The following is a 25204-nucleotide window of genomic DNA, read 5'->3' on the forward strand; positions in this document are numbered from 1 at the left end:
AACATTTTTGAATTGTATAAACCCTGTAAACTTTGTCAAAGCTGATTACGTGACATTGGCGAAATCATGGCTCTCAAAACCAAGTCGTGGCCAAAATAAAAGAAGAAGAAGACCGTAACTTTAACGTTAACCGGTGTTTCTTGTATACAGTTTGACAGACTTTTGACGTTTGTTATAGTTAAAGTTTAGTGTAGTCCAACGATTTTGAAACGTCAAGTGTCAAAATTCAAAATGTAACCCAGTATTGATATGATAGTGTCATAATTAAATGGTTATCCAACGTGGCAATAAGCGGAACTAACAATCCTGTATTGATAGTAGCGCCCTCCTGACAATGTCATAGCTGGGACGGTTCAGTGTAGGGGTGCAACCCAGTCTTAAAATGTATTACTATACCTCTGGCAGTCACTTTGGTAGGCCTTTAGGTATCATGAATATCGGGTGCCTGCGGTTAGAGTACGGAGAAATGGTCTGTTGGGAACACATTACCGAATTACCACTGAAATACAAAAATCTCCTGAATTACTTTCTTCTGACTATCGATAAGTGTTTATGTATATCATCTGTATTCTGTATTCTCCTTTATTTTCTAAAGTAATTTCTGATTTGGTAAAAGTAGTATTAAATAAAGAATGTGTATAATCATATTATAACGTTATAATTAATTATATTATAACATTCATTCTACGCAAAAAGTCTAAAAAAGTTGTTTATTACGTTATCCGAGCAATAATTTAATTTGCAAAACGTCCGAGCGGAAAAGAGCTGACGCTAATCATGTTTCCAAAATAAAAGTATTGATATTGTGTTCTCAGATTATGTTGTAAATAGATATAGTATGTTTAAATTATATTGCTAGGCATAAGGTTATCTTATCAATGACATTATTTTTTTATATCTCCAACTATCGATAGATGTTTGTCAAATTGTTTACTTATCATATTGGTTATCTAATATCATTGCATCATATGAGATTCCTTTGTTAGCAATTTGTTCGGGACAAATACTGAAATGTTTCCAAAAATACAGGGTGTGCCCGAACCATACCACAACAAAAAATGTAATTAGCAAATTAAAAAGCATTTCGTGACTGTCCTCAACTGTATAGTTTATAATTTATAGAAAATTAAAACTGTTTTTTAACATTTATTTTTTATTTTATCTGTCTCTATAGTAGGGAATTTAGTGCAAGAACCCCTCCACTTTGGTATAGAAGGCTCATTTTTGCACCAGTTGTTCTTTGGGTGCTCCTGAGTAGATTTCCGTCGGTAGACATCGGGAGCCCCCCCTGTGGTAGCAGGGGGAGGGGGGGCAAGTTTCCTTCTGCCGCGCTTCACTTTAAGGCCCATATCTTCAAAACTATGGGCATTAGGGCAAGTGTGGTGTCATTTTCGGATAATTAAAGGATGGCGAATTCATTTCTAGAACAAACTTTTTGCCTTTTCATACAAAATAATAGAAATATGGAGTAAAATTCACAAAAACCAAAAAGTATTTTTTTAAATAAACGTCGTTTACTTTTAAACCACTGGAGATAATCTAATAAAAAAAATATGTCCTGAAAGCTACATTTATCAGGATTATAAATATATACCATTGTATGGTACTTTTTTTGAAAAAAGTAGGTGAAAAAAATTTTTTCTTCAGGACACAGCGGGCGAATTTTAATGCGCGTCGGAAAAAAATATTTATTTTATCCATGAATTTATACTATTTGGTTCATAAGCAAGTAAAGATTATTATTTTAGAATTTATTTAGAGTTCCTGGCACATCATGCTACCATGATTTGTATTTTTTCTTCAATTAATTTTGAACTCTATGTGTAAGACATAAGGTTGAAAATAGTTTAATTACATTGTATTAATGAAAATATCATAAGAAGAAAGCACTAAATAACGAACTTGAATTTGTCTAAACGTCTAATGATTATTTATTATTATTATTATTTTAATTAACATTTTTATTTCTACATACTATTGTACCAGTGATAACGGAAAGGTAAGTGTGAGGAAAGTGAGGATTGATATTATCATAGTACGGAAGATTACCCGGACGTCAGTCTGTACGAGATTAGAATGGCTCTCAAACAGCTGAAGAACAACAAGGCACCGGGTGATGATGGAATCACGGCTGAGCTTTTGAAGGCAGGCGGAACGCCGGTACTAAGGGCTCTTCAGAAGCTGTTCAATTCCGTCATCCTCGAAGGAAAAACGCCTACGACATGGCACAGAAGTGTGGTGGTACTCTTCTTCAAAAAAGGTGACAAAACCTTGTTGAAGAATTATAGACCCATCTCACTTCTGAGCCATGTCTACAAGCTGTTTTCGAGAGTCATTACGAATCGTCTCGCTCGCAGGCTCGACGACTTCCAGCCTCCCGAACAAGCCGGTTTCCGAAAAGGCTTTAGTACCATAGACCACATACATACGCTAAGGCAGATTATACAGAAGACCGAGGAGTATAATCAACCACTTTGCCTGGCGTTTGTGGATTATGAAAAAGCCTTCGATTCGGTCGAGACCTGGGCAGTGCTACAGTCTCTCCAAAGGTGCCAAATTGACTATCGATATATCGAAGTGTTAAGGGGTTTGTACAAAAACGCCACAATGTCGGTCCGCCTCCAGGATCGGGACTCGAAACCTATCCAGTTGCAGCGAGGGGTAAGACAGGGAGACGTCATATCTCCAAAACTGTTTACCACCGCCCTGGAAGATGTCTTCAAGCTTCTGGACTGGAACGGATTTGGCATAAATATCAACGGCGAGTACATCACCCACCTTCGATTCGCGGACGATATCGTAGTCATGGCTGAGACCTTGGAGGATCTAGGCACAATGCTCGATGGCCTCAGTAGAGCCTCTCAACAAGTGGGCCTCAGAATGAACATGGACAAGACAAAAATCATGTCTAATGTCCGTGTTGCACCCACTCCTCTGAAGGTTGGAGACTCTACACTCGAAGTTGTTGACAATTATGTATACCTGGGACAAACAGTCCAGTTAGGTAGGTCCAACTTCGAGAAAGAGGTCAATCGTCGAATCCAACTCGGATGGGCAGCGTTCGGGAAGCTTCGCCATATACTCACGTCCGAAATACCGCAGTGTCTTAAGTCGAAAGTATTTGACCAATGCGTGTTGCCAGTGATGGTATACGGATCTGAGACGTGGTCGCTTACTATGGGCCTCATAAGAAGGCTCAAGGTCACCCAAAGGGCGATGGAGCGGGCTATGCTCGGAGTTTCCCTGCGTGATCGAATCAGAAATGAGGAGATCCGCAGGAGAACCAAAGTAACCGACATAGCTCGCAGAATTGCTAAAATCAAGTGGCAGTGGGCGGGGCACATAGCTCGTAGAGACGATGGCCGTTGGGGCAGGAAAGTTCTCGAGTGGCGACCACGGGCTGGAAGACGTAGCGTGGGCAGGCCTCCTACTAGGTGGACCGACGATCTGGTAAAGGTCGCGGGAAGAGCCTGGATGCGGGCAGCGCAGGACCGTTCATTGTGGAAAACCTTGGGGGAGGCCTTTGTCCAGCAGTGGACGTCATTTGGCTGAAAAGAAAAGAAAGAAGACGGAAGATTATTTTTAACACAAAGGCTACGGCTGTGACCATTATAGTTGTTTTTTCAGACAGCACCAGCATCTGCACTACTTCTTGCACTTACATCTCACCATTTCCAGGCAAGCTTAATAATAAATAAATATAAATAAATAAAATCATTTATTTGCAAGAACATGGTTACAGATTGGTGTTAATTTAGTTAATTCCAGCATATTCTGTCGCATGCGACGTGCAAAAGTTTTTGTTCTTAAAGTTATGTTAATTATTGCTACATTTAGTCTTAGATTTTACATATTTCTTCTGTTGCTTCGGCAACTACGGGCAAATCGGTCCATGTAGGCTCCATGTTGCTATCGACTCTGGTCCACACCCAACCAGTCGGATAAAGGGAAGACTGAGTCGGTTGCTTGCAACTGATCCTATACGCGAACCCCTTGATATACTGCCAGTAGCCAATGCTGATACAAAGCTGTCTGGGTTATTTTATGTAGGGTCACGTCTAAGCGTAGTCCACAGCGACCCATTAGGATCTTTATTCTCCCGTTTTTATTCCCTATCATCCAAAAAAATTAAGCGTCTGAGTGAAAGCCACCTAATAGTCTTTTGATGCCGGATATGCTGACCCAAGCAGACCCATCCTTACAGTATTAAGTGTTTCATGGACTCCACATTGTATTCCACATGCTCGAGAGCTTCTGTTGTTAGGCCCATTTTGTGGGACATGTGATTCGTTCGTTCCATAATGCCCAGTTTGCGTACCTGTAATTGCTTGGGCATACCTTTGAAAAGTTTTCTTCATGACCCTGTATTTCCCTTTAGGAATGATTTGGAGAGGCTTATATCGTTGGAGCTTTCCCATTCAGCCCTGTTATTCTTGGATATGGCCATATTATGGCCATGACGTACCTAAGCTTTTAGATAAAGGTACTATCAGTTCTGACCCAATAGTTATCGTCTCTGACCCTTGTCTCGCTAGACTGTCGGCTCTCTCATTGCATTCGATCCGTGTATGTCCAGGTATCCCACATTAGGGACACTTTGTCATGCCTTCAGAGTTTGTTCATCTTTAAGATTGCACCTACTTAATTCTAGACTCAACCTTCACTGAGGCGATGGCTTTGTTTGAGTGCTGCCTGGCTGTGGCTAAGGATGTAAATATTGCTTTTCTTACACCCCTGTTTTTAGTGCACACATAATTATAGCGTAGAATTCAGCTTGAAATACTGTAGTAAACCTCCTTAAACGTTCACTGTGTTTATTACTACATGCTTGACTATGAACGAATGCTGTAAGTGCCCACCAACCTAGGCAGTTTTGTATCAGTATATCAAGGGCAGTAATTATGTTCTTATGATTTTTTCAAATTATTTAAAATTTAGTTGGTTCAAGGGGTTCGCGTATAGGGTCAGTTGCAAGCAACCGACTCAGTCTTCCCTTTACCCGACTGGTTGGGGGTGGACCAGAATCGATAGCAACATGGAGCCTACATGGACCAATTGTCCGTAGCTGCCGAAGCTTGCCTGGAAAGAAGTAGTGCAGAAGCTGGTGCTGTCTGAAAAAACAACTATAATGGCCACAGCCGTAGCCTTTGTGCTAAAATAATCTCCCGTACTATGATAATATCAATGTTCTCTTTCCTCACACTTACCTTTCCGTTATCACTGGTACAATAGTATGTAGAAATAAAAATGTTTATTAAAATAATAATAATAATAATCATTAGACGTTTAGACAAATTCAAGTTCTTTATTTAGTGCTTTCTTCTTATGATATTTTCAATAATACAATGTATTTAAACTATTTTAAACCTTATGTCTTACACATAGAGTTCAAAATTAATTGAAGAAAAAATACAAATCATGGTAGCATGATGTGCCAGGAACTCTAAATAAATTCTAAAATAATAATCTTTACTTGCTTATGAACCAAATAGTATGAATTCATGGATAAAATAAATATTTTTTTCCGACGCGCATTAAAATTCACCCGCTGTGTCCTGAAGAAAAATTTTTTTTCACCTACTTTTTTCAAAAAAAGTACCATACAATGGTATATATTTATAATCCTGATAAATGTAGCTTTCAGGACATATTTTTTTTATTAGATTATCTCCAGTGGTTTAAAAGTAAACGACGTTTATTTAAAAAAATACTTTTTGGTTTTTGTGAATTTTACTCCATATTTCTATTATTTTGTATGAAAAGGCAAAAAGTTTGTTCTAGAAATGAATTCGCCATCCTTTAATTATCCGAAAATGACACCACACTTTCCCTAATACCCATAGTTTTGAAGATATGTGCCTTAAAGTGAAGCGCGGCAGAAGGAAACTTGCCCCCCCTCCCCCTGCTACCACAGGGGGGGCTCCCGATGTCTACCGACGGAAATCTACTCAGGAGCACCCAAAGAACAACTGGTGCAAAAATGAGCCTTCTATACCAAAGTGGAGGGGTCTCCATACAAATCATTGCACTAAATTCCCTACTACTATAGGATTTTCACCTTTAACGATAGAAAGATTCGTGATTAACACATCCCCCACCGTAAGCTGAGTGTAAACTGTCAGTTACGCATCGCAGACAGGCGCGAAACAGAACAGAAAAGCTGGCTAAGGTCTGAATGAAACGGTAAACAGACCCACATTTCTTCGGTCCTACGGTGACATTAATTTATGCGTTGACGTGCAACTGGAAATATCATTATCATTGATGTTTTATTCGCTGGGTGCGAAGTACTAGGTGGGGGGGACATAATCTATCGCAGCGCTCATGGTGGTCAAAAGTAGAAATAATGTAAGCTCTGTCATCAGATGTATCTGTCAATGGCAAAGCGATTCTACATAATACAATTTAATATCATTAATTAATCGCATGAAAAGGGTCCTACTGGGAACTTAAATAAAAGAGTGGACTGTATTTCGATAGGGCTGTTTTAATAGCCGTTTACAATTTGGAAATAACTAAACTATACAACGTGGTAGTACAAAAATGAGTCACAGTAGTTGTTGTGCACAGATGTTTGCCTTATGATGAGAGCGTGAATTATTGAACTCTGCCCTTGTTTTGTTCTTAATTCTTCTACATCTCGGACTTGTCCAGCCAATACCAACAACTTTCCTTTAAATACGGTTTGTGGTTGGAATTTGATATTGTAACTCTCACAAACCCGGTCTTCAAAACGATACTCATTTCGATCTGAAAACGATATTTAATTTATTACTAGCGATACAGAAACATTTAAATATATTTACTGTTATATAATGAAACCGTTAAAGTAGCTTTTTCTTTTTGTTTTACTGTAAAACTACAACTATAAATGAAGTAAACAAACCCTGACACAATCAAAATTAAACACACTTTTTGGACTTACCTCATTTGATTTGAATGACCAAAATGATTTCAAAACCTTTTTTCCACCCAAATCGTGGTATCACAACAATTTATTAGTTGAAAATATTTGTTATTTTTTCATTTCGATATTTTTTCACAAATATACGACCTAAATGTCAATGTGACAGAACCCACAAAGTTGTGGACGCTAGTTGGCGCTGTAATCGTGCACGGAGCCAATACCTACTTTTGGTTTTTCTTTACTGTGGTGCAGGTGTGTTATTTTGCATGTGTGAGCATAATGCGCCTTACCACATCTAGAATTTAACCTTTATGCTAGAGCACAGACTGTGTATTATTTGTCTATAGCAGAATCTATAGTTCTCAAAGTTGAAAACTTGTCAATCAGTGTCAAAATGTAACCGTACAGTGAATACAAAATTATCATGTTGTATTTAATTTAAATTACTGAATTGAAGTCGTACAATATTTCTCCACAATGGCAGGTAACCCAAGCCACAATGCAAATTCAATGGAAACAATTCTTACATTTGAAAACCGAAATGTGGTGAGTGTTCAGATTTTCTACCAAATCTGAGACCAAATCATAATTTATAATGACCATGTCGAACTACATAATTTTGTTGTAAAATCGCACTTATTACAACTGTATAAGATCAATAATAATATCTAGAGTCAATGGTCCATGGTGTGGTCAACGGCGGATGTCCCCGGTATGGACACGGGCACTGGCGGGGGGCCCTCAGCACGCCTCAGCGGCCGGCGACGCCTCAGAATCGGCACCTTTGTTCTGGGCGCCTTCCTGACCATGCACTGTAGAGTCACTGCGTCGGCAATCACTGGAGGATTTTGTGAGTAGAGCCAGTAGAGCTTTGTTCTTCTTCACAAGATTGTTATACTAGTAATAAGTGTTCAGTAACATTGTAAGATATTTTAGCATTAGTCCTGGATTATATACATACAATTTTTCAGAATCGGAATCCAATATTGTAGTAAAACTTCACCTTTTCTTATGTTCATACTGTTCTTCAGTTATCTTCTTAATATTCCTGACTATGGCGGTTGCGCTACTGGCCAACCCATTGCGCCACTTTGAAATTTATCTTGGACAGTGGAGTATCAGTGGACCAGGTCGAGCCTTTCGTATCATACCCATGTTTGATGGTTTGTATCATATTGTTAATTCAGTTATATGTTTCCTCTTTGTCACAGATATGATTAAACAAAGTCTATGAATCTTTTTAGGTATAGGTATTGCTATTTGTATTCATGCAATAGTGCGCGCTATATGTTGCTGTACGATTGCCGCTATAACCGCGATCTATGTGCTCCATTCTGTATCAGATGCAAGGTTACCATTCACGTACTGCAGGTAAGAGTAATAAAAACTTTATAAGGGTATATGCATACTAACATGAAAATAATTACGTATCATTACCGGCATATTTTCAGGGATTTCAATTTGAAATCGTATGAACCAGTCCTCAATGATATGAAGAGTCTTAGACAGCGACAGGTAAGAATAATAAAAAGAGCTCTTAACAACCAACTACCTTGGTGTACTTACTTATATTAAAATATTATTTACATCTCTACAGTCAAGGTGGAAAAGTATCCAGAAATATCAAACTTCTATACGGCCTTCGACTGTTGGATTTTACTATCGCGCGTGGAGAAACGCTTCATTGAAACAGTAAGCTATTTTTTCGCATTGGAAAAAACTTTCATTCTTTCTGTAAAAGTAACTATCGTTACAATTTGATATTTTCAGAGCCATGAGAAAGATGAAACGCATCAACAAGCCACGACAAATGGAAGTATGCAATGAGACATACCCTGGAAGATATCCTCCAGTGTTTAACACTCCTGCATATAATTTTTTCTAGTAGGTATATCTTATTTTAAAATTTCTATTACATACTAAGATATTGCTACTGACTCTGATCTTGGTTTATTGTAGCGTGGAGGTGGTGCAATTAAGACCGGACTTTAAGATGGAGCGTGTCAATATACCGCTAATAATAAGTCTTGCTGTTGTTTGGGCATTAGTATGGATGGTTTTATTAGGTGAACGGATTTATCATGGCAGGGTAAGTTTATACATCAACAGTACGTTCAAAATGATCCGCAGTATACAACGTGTCCCAAAATTGATCGATTAACCGGCGCGCGCGTAGAGTAGATTAGTAAAATTAAGACCTACCCTACGACGCCAGCTTATCGTTGAATTTTGGGACACGATAAGAAATTTGTGTTTTTTTATAACAGTTAATTTGGAACAACATGATTTCGTGGTTTGTCGTTGTGCCGTGGGTGTGGGCCGCGATACTAGCCATAATGGCCCTTACGAATATAACTGCGATGCAAAAAATCTTGAAGAAAGCCTTTCGCCTTAATGCCATGGAAATAGTAGCTGTAAGTATTTTTCCCTACAATAATGCCAGCCAAGGAAAGTGATCGTTATCTCAGTAAGTATATTTTCCCACGACTCATGTCTCATGTACACTTTTTAATATTTCTTTAGATAATAGCAGATGCTTTGGAAGTAGCCCTATACATCCATTTAGCGGGTACAGGCACAGAATTAATTCATGGGAAAGGTTTAAATCATTATGGTAAGTTCCTTTTCACTCTGCAATTCTTCTTATTTATTCTTTTAGGTGATGATTGATATTATTGTTATTTTTTTCTTTAGCATCGGGTCATATAGATTCACATCTGAACTCTGAAAACGTGTGGCATTCTGGATTGGTTCTGTTATTGGCTTGTCTCAACTCCACAAACGCCGCAGTCTGCGCTCTCGTCGATTACATGCAAGTAACTAGCCAGGAGAACCACACCATGCATGAAAGTAACCATTTATTCTCTTATGTAACGAAGAAAAAAATTCCTACAATTTGTATGGTGATTAGATTATGTTGTGTATTTTCAGGCACTTTATGGATAATACCAATGTATTCTAAATGCATGTCTACTGGAAGCTATTCTCATTTACTGTAAGCTAATTTATCTTGTTGAGCTATTTGTGATACTAGAATTGTATCTCATTGCTTTGAATGGTTTCAGATCCGCACTCACATTCGGTGGATTAACCTTTTCTTACATGCTTGTTGCTTATGTATTGCTAAAAACTGCATTGCATACAATATTTGAATACAGAGTCAAATTAGTGTAAGTACAAGCTGAATGGAGCTGATCTTTATTGGATAAAGAAATTTATTTTATTCAAGTGCATTTATTTTTACTAATATTCTTTTATTTCAGTTTCATCGAGCAAGTGGTGGTCGCTCTTTTGATATTAACTGGCATGGGATTGAGCGTAATTTTTGCTACAATCGTATGTAATATTTTTTGAATTATTGTTTTTATGATTGTATTTAATAATACAGATTCCCTAAAGTACAGAGATAAATTCTGTTTATTAATATCAAAACACAGACGTATGTGTTTTCCGCATACGCGTTACGCGTCGGCAAAACACGCTTTACGTGTTAGTCCGCACAGGCGTTACATCGACAAAACACGCTTTACGTGTGAGCCGCACAGCCGTATGGAGAATTAAAAAACACGTAAAACGTGTTAGGCCGCACAGGCTTTGCGATCGAAAAACACACCCGTATGTGTTTTCAGCAGTGATCGTGTTGAGTATAGAATATGTATAAAATTAATCTCTTTTCTTTCCTTTTTAAGTAGATGACAAAATTAAAATAATAAATAAATAGATTAGTAGTTAATATTTGGTTGAATTAACTCTTCGTCCTCTAAGCCTAGGCGCAGACCACCCGATTTTTAGTTGGCCGATAGTTAGGCCCGATTCTAATTTGTATGAAAAATCGGCCGATACCAAATCGGTGTAATGTGCGCACTTTCATACATCTCCATATTCTCCATACTGATTAACAGCCCGACCCAACTATAGGCCAACTAAAAGTCGGAGGTCTGCGCCAAGGCTAAAGTTAACCTTTAGCTACTGAGGTGGATTTAATTTCACGTAAACACTGACGTGGGGGCCTGAGAGGCCCGTACATATGAGTGCTTATATTTAAAAATATATAATCTTTTTAGGGTTTTATGTTTAATAATTATTAATAGTGGTTATATTTAAATACAATAAAACGATTTTTATGTAAATTATTTGTTAATAAGTACGTATTATTTCAATATTTAGAAAACATGTAGCATTTTTGGCAAAAATCTCATAAAATCATGATTCACAAAGTTATCATGAAAAATATTCATAACTTCAACAAATCAACTTAGAATCCTAATTTTCAATAGTCTTTTTAGCTAATGATAAATCAGTAATCCTAATATGAAATAGGGGGAAAAAAATTACACACATCAAATAGTGCGAATTAAACACAGTCTGGATAAACTTGCTTTGCTCAGTGAAGGAAGCCATACATGTTTTTAAAATGTAGATTTCATTTGAATCTTCAAAATACATGTATGGCACTTGGTTTCATCATTTAAACCTTGATAGACAGGTACAGGCTTATCATTTCCTAGCATACATGCCAAAACCTTCTGTTCTTCTATTTTTCGTTAAATGCTGGTTATTTTTACTTCCGAGATACCGCTTTCTCTCGGACGACGTACTGTGGGCTCCATATTATAGATTTTTAAAAATTATTTCAAGAAAAGACAACTAAATGAAAACTATAGACAAAAAAAGTTACGCCAATACTGAGGTGGGGGCCTGAGAGGCCCACAAGAAACTTTAAAAGTAATTTACCTACTGAAATTGCGCGTGCAATCACGTGCACCGTTGTTGACAACCTCGACGCAATGAAACTCGAAGGTACTAAAAGATTCGGGTGTGTCGTGCACGTGGGAAAGGAGAAACTCAACAATTTGACTTTTGCAAGGCCTGAGAGGCCCCCACGTCAGTAGTTAAAGGTTAATAACGGTTGAACAGAATTGATTCATTGTGTATTGCAGGGTGGCATCGTCCTACTAGAGACCGTGGACGCGATGATGACGGGCGTGGCGATGCCGCTGGTGTGCTTACTGCAGCTGGTGGGCATGCTGTGCGTGTACCGCAGCCGCGACTTCGTGTCCGACATGAACCTGGCCACCGAGGAAAACGCTTGCGCCTCGCGCATCGGCACGCAGTGGCAGATCATACCGTTTATTACGATTGTGAGTGCCATGTTTATAACCATCGATGCAAAAGAGTTCGACCGTGTTATGTCTTTGCGTCAGCAGCAGCAGTGGTTCGTCGGCCTAGCGTCTTAGCGTAGGGAGAGGAGAGAAAAGGAACTGCTGTCAGTGTATAGTAGGTTTTTTACCCTTTTTTCATCAAAATCGGTTCAGTCGTAATAAGATCTCTTTTTTTCAGCAGTCGTCATCCTTTTTGCTATTAGCGGTCTTATCCGCATAATGTGGTGGATTTCTAATTAATGAGTCTGTTTTCTAACAGTGGTTTTATCAAAATCGGTTCAACCTATTCAAAGAGTGAGGCAGTTTTTGTATTAGTGATAGTGTGTTTAGGCGAATAAAGCTTTCGTTTTAGACTTTGCAGCCAAGTTAACTATTTTATCTACATTTTTAGATAGCCGTGGTGTTGAAGCTGATAGTGCTGATGAAGTCGGAGCTGCCCAACGAGTCCATGATGCTGGCGCTGGCGCCGCTGGTGGCCGTGCTGCTGGCCGTGCCCGTGCGCGCCGTCTCCAACGCCGTCGTCTTCCTCTGGGACGCGCGACACGGCATCAAGTAGACCATTTAAACTAGCGATGTCAAATTATACACAGTGAAGGGTAAATAAAAAGACTATTTGACTGAAAATAAATGTTTATTGTATCAATCATTTAAAATATTCATAAATATAGATCTTTGTACAATGCATTCGACATGCGTACACTTTAATGATTGCCGATACATGATGTAGCCGTGATGAGACTCATGAGACCTACGGCCGGGGGCGCGGCGCCCACCGGCCGCGCCGCCCGGCGACCACGAGAACGCTTCAATCAACAGCACGAAGGTAGGTATAGATTACATCACTACTTTAAACCTACGATGCCTATTTCACGATTAAATTAAAATATCACAATATGTACATATTACTCTCGGGAGACTATCTCAAATAATAATATCATAAAAATATTCCGACGCGACACGCGAGCCGGCGCGCTTTTTTACGATTCACTCCCGCGCCGGCTCATGATCGATTTCAAAACGGAGCTGCGACAAACTTCCGACAATAGTGGAGAAAATATAATAAATTACGTAAAATCAATCTGCGGCTACGTTTCGTAAAATCGCAACGATTTGTGACGAGTGTCTATCGTTAGACCAGAGACACACATAATAACAATAACATTAGCATAGACGCCCGGGCTCACTCGCGACCGTCGACGGTGCGAGGCCGGGGCACGCGACCGCGCCTATCTCACTACGTTCCAAACGCTCATAGCGTACGAAGGCACTCCTAGCACACTGTCCGTTCGGGCCCGCCGGTACAGCACTGTGGCACAGTAAAATAAAAATAGTGGAACATCTCGAACCGATTTTGCACTCGCCCGTGTACGAATTCACAATAAAAGCACGATGCAATTGCAACAGTCTCGATAGCTGCTCGTGTGTAGTAAGAAGTCGAGACGGTGCACTGTTTTCACTCGACCGCGACACTGGCCCCACTCCGCGAGCGTTCGATATGTCCTTCAGTCCCGGGCGCGCGGTCAGGCGCGGCTGGTGCGGCGTCAGAAGCGGCGCAGCGCGGCGGCGGCCTGCGCGGCGGCCTTGCGCGTGGGCTGCACCGACAGCGGTGCGACAAGAACGTCGCCGCCGCCCGATGCGCACCCGCCGCTGCTGGCGCCCATTTCCTACAACCATCGGAAAACGTTAACATCTTATACATTTTAAAATGTGCGTGCGTATCACACTGCAAGCGGTTGAAGGGATATTGATGTTGCACATACGCAGAGCTTTTAAGAAGGCCGATGTACTGTCCCATTTCTTATGTAAATGTATCGCTCAGCCTGCGCATGCCATGTATAAATATAAAAAGCGGTTGAAGGGATATTGATGTTGCACATACGCAGAGCTTTTGAGAAGGCCGATGTACTGTCAAGTTTCTTATGTAAATGTATCGCTCAGCCTGCGCATGTCATGTATAAATATAAAATGTACTCAATGTAAATCGTCAAGCTGATATACGTATTCTATAGCCAGAAGGCTTTTATTAATACTACGCTAAAAATCTGCGAAAAAAAGTGATTTAACACTTGGCACTTTTGGCTGCTGGCAAAAAGGTTTTTGACTAGGCTAAAAAAAGCTAATTTGCTTCGTCTATATCTAAAGTAAATGCAATAAGCTGAATGTAATCTCAGACCTTTCTACTGTCAATCAAAAAGTGAGGCAAAATAAGCTGAATGGAATAGAAGCTATCAAAAACTAACTACAAAAGCTGTCTATCAACAATACTCACGTTGATATTGTTACAACTGGCGAGTCGCATCTGCGCGAGCTGCGCGGCCGGCAGGTTGGTGGTGGAGCCGAAGGGCGAGATCATGGACGACATGGCGCGCTTCAGCTTCGACGGCGTCTTGTTGAACGACAGCGCGCGCCCCACCTGCAACGCCGCCCGACATACTATGTAATGGCCGTCCCGAATAACACCCACGCACACAATCAACGGCTGTCCTGGTGTGCATCAGATTTGAGTCATCAATGACTTATTTGGTACGAAGACACACGACAGCGCATCGCGTGACGTTCGTACAAAATATGACTCTGATAGGCATCTAATGCAATACAACTAGACCACGCTGTTAATTATGTGCGATTTAACAGTTAATTTTAAAATCAAACTGGTAAAACATTTTTCAAATTATACAAGTAATGTGGTTGAATGAACCCAAAACTACAAACTGAATTCAACCATGCTAACTATCAAAACTAATTCTAATGTTTACAAAACCTATTTTTTAATCAAAACAATTTAGTTAAATTCAAAAATATAATAACAATGGGTTAGTTTATCTGTATTAATATTTGTAAATATGTACTTACATAGTAGATAGAACTAATAATAGGTTAAAAAGAAGAAAAACGGAATTAAAGAAATGATATGGGGTTATGCGGTATATGAGTTCAATCGTGATCCCAAAACCATAGGTATGGCACGCTTACGAAACCGGTTAATAACAAAATGTGTAAAGCGAAGCATTATTTTAACATTCACTCCTCTGAATCTTCCTCTAAAAATACTCGTCACCTGTAAAATGTTTCGTCATTCATACCAAACAAAGTACGCTACAATGACGCTATGATTTTTGTTTAGTATTGTATTAAAAAGCTGTAAATGTGAGTCATTGTGAAAGCAATGACCTTTATTTTAATTATAGTACACACATCACACTGATTCCTGTGTCTACTCCGAATGAGAGGGCCAACGAAATGACATGACAACCGGGTGCTCCCACAACCAGCGCCTGTGCGACGCGATGAAGCGAACGGCACAAGACAGATACGGCTCGCACTGGCTCCAACACAGAAAGCAGTATATCTGTCGTCGGCAAAGTGTATCACTCGTCCTTTACAAATGGCATCGTCTGTTTACAAACTCGCAGGTTTGTGAAATCACAAAGTTAAAACGTTAAATGTGTCGTCATTTTATCATTCGACTGCAAAACAGGATACATGTTTTGAGAGCGTTTAATACTTTAGATTTTTATGTGCAGTGTCTTTATACCTGTATTTATATCATCCTGATTTTTTTTTAAATTATAATTACGCTGATTGAAAATACAATTCAACAGGGTAAACAACGTTATTCCAAAAAGCCTTATCCGTAATTTCGAATTTTGCTATCTCACTCACGCAAAGCGAGATGCTAGCGACGGTGACAGATAGATCCCCGCTGACGTCTAAATTGTAGAATGTCCTTAAATCAACACTCTTCAGGTTTATGTAACAGCCCATATAACATGCTTTGTAAACTGACGGCCTTCTGTAAATCAACGAGCAATACAAATAGCCGACGGCATCGATTAGTCGGGAAGGTGGCGAGGAGTGTGGCAGAGACGCGTCAGACCTGTGCGAGTAAGTGAGCGCGCAATACCCATGTGTCTAACAGCCCGGCGCCCGGCTCGGCGCGCAGCCAGCCGCCCAGCCCGGCCAGCGCCTCCAGCTACAACACAACGCCCGCTCAGTCCCAGCTCCGAGGCTACTCAAGTACTCACCGCTACCACAGTTCTACTATGCACACAGTTTTTTAACGTCGTGCGGTACCCGAGAAGGTACTCTCCACATTTCATTGAATGGCAAAAAATTTCCTTGAGGGCTGTCAAAATTACATATGCATTTTGTGTTTATCGGTAGCAACAAAGTATTTTTGTCGTCATGTGGATGAAGCAACGCCAATAGTCTTATTGAACAGTTGCTTTTATGAAATATATGAGTATTTAATTTACATTACTTAATTAATAGTGGTTCAATTTGCATCTATGTGAAACAATGGGCGACTACGACAACCTTTTGTAACTTTTGAAATGTAAACCAATTACAGCTGTTATAATAACAATCCAATATAGATGTTAAACCACTGTATGGATATTAAACCTGTGTCTCTACTGTAATACACTACCGCTAACTAAGTTCCACCGCCATGTTGTTCGCTTTATACAGTGTGTACCTCCTCACAATGTCTTGCAAATATATTTCGGACCCAGAAATCTTTCAAATGCTTCTCGTGTCTGTTTTAATATTTTTGAATTCAAATGATTGATCGAAATGATTAGATCGAATACGAAACATATCGATTTACACTTTCATGCCTTAGTTACACATACAAGACGGACATTACTGATTTTTAACGATATCGCATGTAGCAGTTTTATCTGTAGTAATAATATACTGATAGACTGGTTATTATTAGTTACTTTTAAATAAGCTAAGCTAGATACAACTTATATCTAGATCATGCTCTATAGTTTCTATCATTATGATTGAAATTGATAATTTTAGTGCCCGGAGAAGATGACTACCGAGTGGGAGGTTTGCTACGTCTAGTGTAACCAAAATTACCGTGAGGGTATACGTGCGGAGTTACGGGCTTTGGTATATGTGGTTACTGCGGACGTACCTTGATGCGTGTGCGCGCTGCGAATTTGGATACTTTGGAGAGCGTGCTGAGAGCCAGGTCACTGGTGTCGATGTCTAGTTGATGCGACTCCAGACACGCGAGGAACTTGTCCTGTGACACATGGGATATTTATGAATCGTGTTCTATGCTAAGGATCAGTATGATTACATGGGACTTGGAACACACTGCAGGTGTTTTCTAGTACACACGGCCACAGTGTTAACTATCCATTTCCGTTTTTGCTCTCGCTCTCATCAAATGGTGATTCTTTGCGATAGAACGAGACGACATGACCGGCAATGGGCAGTTAACACTATTGCCGATAGTACTGTTGAGTGATGAACATTTTTTTACAATATTTGCAAGACAAAATCTTGATAACCAATTAAGTTTTCAATACAATAAATAACACATGTTTAAGAAGTAATTAATTAATCAATTTGTATGTTCAATGAATATTATCAACTTACGGCATCCGCTTTGCAGACAGTGTTGGCCATCTGCCTACAGAGCTGTCTTAGGAAGTGTGATTTGTCCACTGTTTCGTCTGTGATCATAAACGAGTACAATTTCTCTTTCAGCTCCTGGTTACTCCGGCACATCAGTGCAAACACATTGTGACAGTCTGAAAATCATAATTTAATTTATAAGTATTTAAAAAGAAATTACATAATGTGTAACTAGTATTTTGGAAATATAGTACCTTCTGCTTCCCTGATATCCACAACTCGTTTCACTGTACTTAGCGGCATTAGCGATATATGCCTGTAAGGTTTACTCGATCCTATTCTCATCGTGCTTGTGCCGTTCGTAGGACTTTTAGAATTAAAAGCCTGAAACAAAGTACAAATTAGGTCAATGATATCTTGATAACTTGTGTACATTAAATGTGTGAGTAGCTCCACAAATGTGGAAGCGTGTCATGCTCATATTTGTCTGACTTATTTTGTCGTGACGCATCAGAACGGAATCCTATATTGAGTATGCGTCGTCATGTCAGAAGCCATCACGACACGACACTATTTGACCCGTTACCATAGTAAATATTTGAAACCTTCCGTTCTGATGTGTCACAACACGTCAGACAAATAGGCCGCAATAAGGCCGGTTTTAGGACACTTACTTTGGATCTTTTCTTGCACACCTCCATCGTGTCTGTGAAGAGAAACAATACGAGATGATCGCCGCGCCCCGACAGCTCTTTCGACAGCTCCACCACCTCGCAGCGCGCCACGAACGTTCGGTGGGAGGACACGAGGTGAGGCTGTTGAACAATATTATTATTCGTTTTTTGTTGTTGTGACACAATGCGATATAATAAAAAAATCGGATTTTTACTGGCAGTCAAGCTGTGATCCTGATTACACAGGAGTTGCAGCGGTTGGAATGAAAGGTAGGAAAAGTCCAGACCGGTTCACACATGTCTCCGTTTTACTGTTCCGTTTTATCGTGTACGTATTTTTCGTCGATGTATGTATTACTGTCAGAGTACTGTGTCATGTGTGAAGTCGCTCGTACAACTGCATACGCCATCGACGAAAAAAAACGTACACGATAAAACGGAACAGTAAAACGGAGACATGTGTGAACCGGCCGTGAGTCTGCATTACGGTTTTATTCCGTAAGCGGTAAACCGCCAAACAGCGACACCACCCGAAACGTATACGCAGGAAAAGTTGTAGTGCGGACGCTTGCATTAGTTTTACTTGGTTATAAAATTACGCGGTTAAAAACCGCGGCGGTTTAGCCGTAGCGCGGACTCGGCCTTATGTAGTGTAAAGCCTGGTCCGTGAGCACGTAGAATTTTGTCCAATGACCCCAAGCTACCCATCCTTATTGCTCGCGCGTAATTATATTGCTGACGCGATTGTGCGACGGGCGCCTGCAGTGAGTGTGCGAGCGCGACAGCAACATAATTACGCGCGAGCGATAAGGATGGGCAGCTTGGGGTCATTGGACAAAATTCTACGTGCTCACGGACCAGGCTTTAGTGTAGTGTGTGGTGTAGTTACCGGGCACTGCTCGATGTCGTTGTAGATGTCGAACATCTGCAGCTGGCCCTCGGTCTTGCGCTTGTCCTCGTTGATGTGCGACATGACCTCGCGCAGCCCGGCCAGCGCCGACTCCAGCAGCGCGTGGTCCGGGTTGTTCTTGTGCGTGTGCTTCAGTATGTCTGCAATATAAACACGAAGGTTACAATTTGTTTATGTTATAAGACTATTCTAGCTCAATCGCACCCTAAAGGCTTTCACAGACCAAACGCTGGTCGTAAGCAATGCGGGTCAGTTGCAGCGAGGCTGAGGCACACTGAAAGCAGCGCAGTTTCAAAGCAGTTGCAACGCGGTGTGTCATGCTAATATGGCCGCCATAGTAATACAACAGCGCGGGCCCGCTTTCGCGCCGCATCTGTCCCGCACCCGCGCCGCCTCGTTTGTATTTCGGTAGTTGCAGTGCGGCGCGGTTGGAGCGCGGGCCCGCGTTCTAATTTGGTGTGACATACTTCAAAGAGTTTCTTGTATTACAACTTGCGCGGGCCCGCATTCAAACTGCGCCGCTACTGCCCCGCGTTTGGTCTGCCCAAGGCTTAAGTCTGCGGGCACGAAACTGGTGACGGGCCGAGCGGTTGCAATGCATACAACAACATGACAGTATATGGTGACGCGCACGAAACGGGCGGGGTGGAGCGGGGCGATCGCAATACTATTCTTCATCGCCTCCGGTCCGCGTCGCGTCACCCCGCTCATCGCTCGGCCATCGCCAGTTACGTGCCCGCAGTCTAAAGGCGGCGATTCGCACCACGACAGAGACAAGCAACCGAGAGTAATGCCCGTTTTCAGCATCAATACCTAATTTTTAAGTGAGCCCGGTAACATGTAACAGGAATCTTGTTTTCATAGGGGTCACTGAAAAATTAGGGATTGATGGTGAAAACGGGCATAAGACTCGCTCGCGAAATGATGCTTATACATTTCATAAAGTCAAGATAAACGGTCGCGGTCTCTCGAATCGGTCGCTTATTTTTCTCGCGGCGCGAATTGCAGCCTTTACTGCATCATTAGTAATCACTACTCACCGTCGAGTAATAAACTAACACTAGGTAGACGCTGCACTGGTCGTATTAAAAGTTCTTGTAAACTTTGTCGGCCACACTCTGGTTTGGTCTGACAGATTTTTAGGAATGCATGAAATCTGAAAACGAAACAAGACAAATCATTAGTCTCATTTGTAAAGTACTGAAATGCATAGGGAGTACCATAGAATCATTTTAAAATAAGAAATAGAGAGTTCCGTAAGCAAAACTAAATCCATTTTTATAGAGATACGTTTGACGACTCAAAAACATCAAAAACTTCTTCTTTTTCCTCGGTCCCTTCCCTGATGAGGATCGCGACCACATATAGTGTGCAGTCTACAGACTGCGGTCATAAGCTGTGTGGACGGCACGATGACTTCCGCCCACCGTTTTCCTCACCGCGTCTGACCATATGTCATCGAGAACACAAGTGACAAAAACAAAGAATCAGTGTAACCTTGGGTTCTCACGGTCGCATTGTTGCAGCATGTCCTTGGTGTTCTCGAAGAAGTTGATGAAGGGCGGGTATGCTTTGAGCATGTCGGGCGTGTAGCGCAGCACCAGCCGCCCGATGCTCACCTCCTCGCTCCAGTGCGCCGCCGTGAACCGCAGCTCCTCCAGCATGCGTCTGCGACACGGAAAACTTTGGTAAGAAAACTGCGACACAGAACAGTGGTAACGAGACTGTTTCTGGCTATATTGCCTGGCATAAAGGTAGCAGTCTGATAAAATTGAGTCAACACCTGCGACGCGAAAAATTTGGTAACTGCGACAAGACAATACGGAACTTGTTGGTAACGAAACTGTTTCTGGCAATATTGCCCAGTGACATTGCGGTAGTTAACAGTATAATACGTAACGTTCGGATAAAATTAACTCAGCTCTTCTAGCTGCAATTTGTCTCTGGCAATATGGCCCAGTAACATTACGGTTTTATGGTATTTGAGTAATGTGCGGTAAAAATTAAGCCAGCTTTTCTAGCATGCCGCTTGCGCCACGGAACATAGCGGTAGCGAAATTGTTTCTGGCAACATTGCACAGCAACATTGCGGCAATGACAGTAACAATCTAAATGTTACCTACATTTAGATTAAATTGAATCAACGATCGTAACTTATGAATTAGAAACATTATAGCCTTCCGATATTGTCGCAATAATATTGAAGATATTGTTCGTAAATACGAACGAAGGAAAAGCAAAGTTGTGACTCAATAATGTTTACAAGAAAACTTGGTGAGCTAATTGGTACACTGAACTACTGAGTTTTGTAAATAATATACTGGTTTGCAAGATGATTTGTATACTTACTGATGCAATTCATAAATAGGCGGTAAGTTTCCAAAAATATTTTTCAGTTCTGTGTTATTGAGCAATGCTTGAATTTTCCCATTACTGATTTCCTCCTCCACCATTTCTTCCAAGGGTTGTTTGAACATCTAAAACAATAGTAAGATCTATAAGTATCCATTATATTTCATAAATACATGACAATCGACTTAATGATGAATACTTACAGTGACTATAGTATGCAATATCCCAACGTAGTTGGATTCCGTTTGGAGGAGCTCCATGAAGACTTGGTGTCGAGGGGACATCAATTTCCTGACAACATTGTCTGGAACTTCCGATTCTATAACAAAACGATTATTTTATTACTCAATATCAAATTATACAATATCAAGATAAATGTTACGTTTCGCCGATGAGGCGGATACTTCGTAGAAACGCCGTACAATTTCCTTCCTTACTTCTTCTTAGTCATTTGGTGTAATGGCTTGCGATTGCAATTTCTTAGATATCACAATTCTTTAGTTAGTTGAATAATGGCATTTTCTGGGAACATTTGGCCGTAAAATGAATGACCATTTTCCAGAAAAAATCAGAACTTCAATGTAATTATAGGAAATCATTTAAATTCAGTCTAAATATTTACGTGTGTTTTACGTTTAACGGTATTTAATTTTAGGATTATAACGTATTTAGGATGATTTGTAGTGCTTTATGGTACAGTTACATATAAAATTAAAAGTTTATTTTCTTGAAAGTATTTGAGGGTTTTCAACTGTACCTACATACTAAGTAACTCGTAAATAAAATGTATCTGATCTACACAATACTAACCTTCTAACAGCTGCTTGCCATCCGGCGAGGACGTGCAATCCAGAAGGTTGCCAGACAAGCTGAGAAGATCCGCGTCGCCCACAGACGAGCGTCGCTTGTGCAACGCGGCGTCACTCCCGCGCAGATTGCGCTGACTCGTAAGTTATGTTTCAAACTAATCTCATTCCTTCTAATAGCTGCTTGCCATCTGGAGAGGGCGTATAATCCAGCAGGTTCCCTGATAGACTCAGCAATACAGCATCTCCCACGGGTAAGCATCACTTGCGCAACGCAGTGTCGCGTCGCCCCCACGCGCAGCTTGCGCTAACTCGTAATAATATAATCTACATATACCTACATAGTACTATTCTTATAAAAGCTGCTTGCCATCCGGCGAAGGCGTGCAGTCAAGTAGGTTGCCAGATAAGCTGAGAAGAACCGCGTCGCCCACAGACGAGCGTCGTTTGTGCAACGCGACGTCGCCCCCTTTTAACTTGCGCTAGCATGTAAACAATGTATCTGATTTCGCATGATACTAACCTTCTAATAGCTGCTTGCCATCTGGCGAGGGCGTGCAGTCTAGCAGGTTTCCAGTCAAGCTGAGAAGAACCGCATCTCCCACAGACGAGCGTCTCTTGTGCAACGCAGCGTCGCCCCCTTTCAACTTGCGCTAGCACGTAATTAATGTATCTGATCTCGCACAGTACTAACCTTCTAATAGCTGCTTGACATCCGGCGAGGGCGTGCAATCCAGCAGGTTGCCAGACAAGCTGAGAAGAACCGCATCGCCCACAGACGAGCGTCGCTTGTGCAACGCGGCGTCGCCCCCTTTCAACTTGCGCTAGCACGTAAACAATGTCTGTAAATCTGATCTCGCATGACACTAACCTTCTAACAGCTGCTTGCCATCCGGCGAGGGCGTGCAGTCCAACAAGTTCCCTGATAGACTCAGAAGCACCGCGTCGCCCACAGACGAGCTACGCTAGTGCAGCGCGCACGCCCTTTCAACATGCGCTAGCACGTAAACAATGTATCTGATCTCGCACGATACTAACCTTCTAATAACTGCTTGCCATCCGGCGAGGGCGTGCAATCCAGCAGGTTGCCAGACAAGCTGAGAAGAACCGCGTCGCCCACAGACGATCGTCTCTTGTGCAACGCAGCGTCGCCTCCTTTCAGCTTGCGCTTGCGCGTAAAAACTTTACCTGATTTCGCATGATACTAACCTTCTAATAGTTGCTTGCCATCGGGCGAGGGCATGCAATTTAAACAGACGAGCGTCTCTTGTGCTACGCGACATTGCCCCCTCGTAGCTTGTGCTAGCTCGTTAATACATCGGATCTCGCACAGTACTAACCTTCTAATAGCTGTTTGCCATCTGGCGAGGGCGTGCAGTCCAGAAGGTTCCCAGACAAGCTGAGAAGAACCGCATCTCCCACAGACGAGCGTCTCTTGTGCAACGCAGCGTCGCCCCCTTTCAGCTTGCGCTTGCGCATAAACAATGTATCTGATCTCGCATGATACTAACCTTCTAATAACTGCTTGCCATCTGGCGAGGGCGTACAATCCAGAAGGTTCCCAGATAGACTCAGCAATACAGCATCTTCCACAGACGAGCGTCGCTTGTGCAACGCAGCGTCGCGTCGCCTCCTTTCAGCTTGCGCGTAAAAAAATTACCTGATTTTACTAACCTTCTAATAGCTGCTTGCCATCCGGCGAGGGCGTGCAATCCAGAAGGTTTCCAGACAAACTTAGAAGAACTGCGTCGCCCACAGACGAGCGTCGTTTGTGCAACGCAGCGTCGCCCCCTTTCAGCTTGCGCTTGCGAAGCCGCTGCAGCTGGGCCGGCGTGCTGCCCGCGCCCGCGTTGCCCGAACCCACGCCTGCGCCCGGCGTGCCCGTGCCTTCCTCGCTTAGCGCGCCCGCGCACGCGCCGCCCACGGACGAACGCCGCGACAACTCGCTGAGGTACTAAACACGAAACATACTACTATAGACCCTATAAAACAATCTGTTTGTAGTCTGCTTGTGACCACGGCTGCAGCATAGCAGCCGAAACGTCAAACTGTGAGTACATAATGTAACACAATCATAAATGTCGCATTAATACCCATGTTTTTCTATTTTAGTTGATCTGTTTTCAGTACTGTATGGTATGGTGGTATCGATAATTTGTTAAGTTACTAATTCAAATTAAAAATATAAAAAATAAAACACTGTAAAACCCTGGTTTTCCTAAATAAATAAATATCATCCCAACTAATATTATAAATGCGAAAGTAACTCTGTCTGTCTGTCTGTCTGTCTGTCTGTCTGTTACGCTTTCCCGCTTAAACCTCGCAACCGATTTTGATGAAATTTGGCATAGAGATAGTTTGAGTCCCGGGAAAGAACATAGGATAGTTTTTATCCCGGTTTTTGAAACAGGTACGCGCGCGATAAAGTTTTTCTGTGACAGACAAAATTCCACGCGGGCGAAGCCGCGGGCGGAAAGCTAGTCAACAATAAAATTGTTTTAAAACCACTTGTTAACATGGTAGAAATAATCTATTTTATCATATTAAACAAGACTCACAATAAAAAGTAAATGGGTAATTAACAAAAACATTAATTTAATAAATATCTTAAAGATACTTACATCTTTGTACAGATAATCCTTCTCATCCTGTGCCTCCTCGTTCTGGACGGACGCCCAGAACCACTCGGCCTTGACGATGTGCGCCCGAGGGTTGCACTCCGGCGCGATAACTGTGTTGTGCTCGTCCACCACCTGAATAATACAACCCATTACTATGCGTCCGACCATCTCGGCGACTACTCTATAACCACCACCGATTTTCTAAGTTGCCGCTGAGCATTCCTCGGCCTAATTTTTATAGATACAGCGTACCCAGATGTGCACGCCCTACGAAGCGTTCGAACTGTGGTGACGATGTTCCGTTCGTAACAGGCATGCACCCAGCGAGGAAAATGAAGTTAGGTCCCTGATCGTAATCGAATCTTAAAATCGGAGGAAAAATTGAGTGGCACGTTA

The 25204-nt window shown here is 41.5% G+C and overlaps 2 protein-coding genes across 8 annotated transcripts in view; one reads left to right on the forward strand and one right to left on the reverse strand.

Moving 5' to 3' along the window:
- The first annotated feature begins 7256 nt into the window (after window positions 1-7256).
- LOC135083108 (sodium- and chloride-dependent neutral and basic amino acid transporter B(0+)-like) lies at window positions 7257-12678 on the forward strand. Of its 2 annotated transcripts, XM_063977878.1 has the most exons (16): window positions 7258-7453; window positions 7580-7757; window positions 7939-8070; window positions 8152-8278; window positions 8359-8422; window positions 8505-8599; window positions 8678-8791; window positions 8867-8996; window positions 9175-9321; window positions 9431-9521; window positions 9602-9757; window positions 9839-9902; window positions 9973-10077; window positions 10171-10243; window positions 11848-12048; window positions 12461-12678. In XM_063977878.1, the coding sequence occupies exons 1-16, from the start codon at window positions 7385-7387 to the stop codon at window positions 12623-12625; spliced, it is 1911 nt and encodes a 636-aa protein (XP_063833948.1). In that variant the 5' UTR covers window positions 7258-7384; the 3' UTR covers window positions 12626-12678. The 2 variants fall into 2 exon arrangements, with proteins under 2 accessions (XP_063833956.1, XP_063833948.1); XM_063977886.1 differs by lacking the exon at window positions 9973-10077 and having other exon boundaries at window positions 7257-7453.
- Window positions 12679-13368: 690 nt separating this feature from the next.
- LOC135083065 (protein ECT2) overlaps window positions 13369-25204 on the reverse strand; it is a 34187-nt gene continuing 22351 nt past the window's right edge. For 4 of the 6 annotated variants that reach the window (XM_063977839.1, XM_063977832.1, XM_063977853.1 and 1 more), the window contains 14 exons: window positions 24809-24940; window positions 23862-24141; window positions 21585-21700; window positions 21379-21506; window positions 20527-20697; window positions 20070-20185; window positions 19009-19169; window positions 18120-18260; window positions 17700-17829; window positions 17467-17621; window positions 16997-17107; window positions 15947-16042; window positions 14339-14482; window positions 13369-13733 (listed from right to left, as the gene is read on the reverse strand). In XM_063977839.1, the coding sequence (XP_063833909.1) occupies window positions 13611-13733; window positions 14339-14482; window positions 15947-16042; window positions 16997-17107; window positions 17467-17621; window positions 17700-17829; window positions 18120-18260; window positions 19009-19169; window positions 20070-20185; window positions 20527-20697; window positions 21379-21506; window positions 21585-21700; window positions 23862-24141; window positions 24809-24940 (2004 nt within the window). In that variant the 3' untranslated portion in view covers window positions 13369-13610. The remainder of the gene's footprint in view (window positions 13734-14338; window positions 14483-15946; window positions 16043-16996; window positions 17108-17466; window positions 17622-17699; window positions 17830-18119; window positions 18261-19008; window positions 19170-20069; window positions 20186-20526; window positions 20698-21378; window positions 21507-21584; window positions 21701-23861; window positions 24142-24808; window positions 24941-25204) is intronic. The other 2 variants (XM_063977846.1, XM_063977860.1) reach the window with 2 other exon arrangements.

Source organism: Ostrinia nubilalis, chromosome 2 (genome assembly GCF_963855985.1).
Source record: "Ostrinia nubilalis chromosome 2, ilOstNubi1.1, whole genome shotgun sequence".
Classification (NCBI taxonomy): domain Eukaryota; kingdom Metazoa; phylum Arthropoda; class Insecta; order Lepidoptera; family Crambidae; genus Ostrinia; species Ostrinia nubilalis.

Bases quoted from the DNA above. Each gene is read 5' to 3' on its own strand.
- LOC135083108 (XM_063977878.1), top strand. From the start codon at position 7,385: ATGGCAGGTAACCCAAGCCACAATGCAAATTCAATGGAAACAATTCTT. The intron at 8,071-8,151 runs GTTTGTATCATA...GAATCTTTTTAG, and splicing joins TATCATACCCATGTTTGATG to GTATAGGTATTGCTATTTGT. The intron at 9,322-9,430 runs GTAAGTATTTTT...ATATTTCTTTAG, and splicing joins ATGCCATGGAAATAGTAGCT to ATAATAGCAGATGCTTTGGA.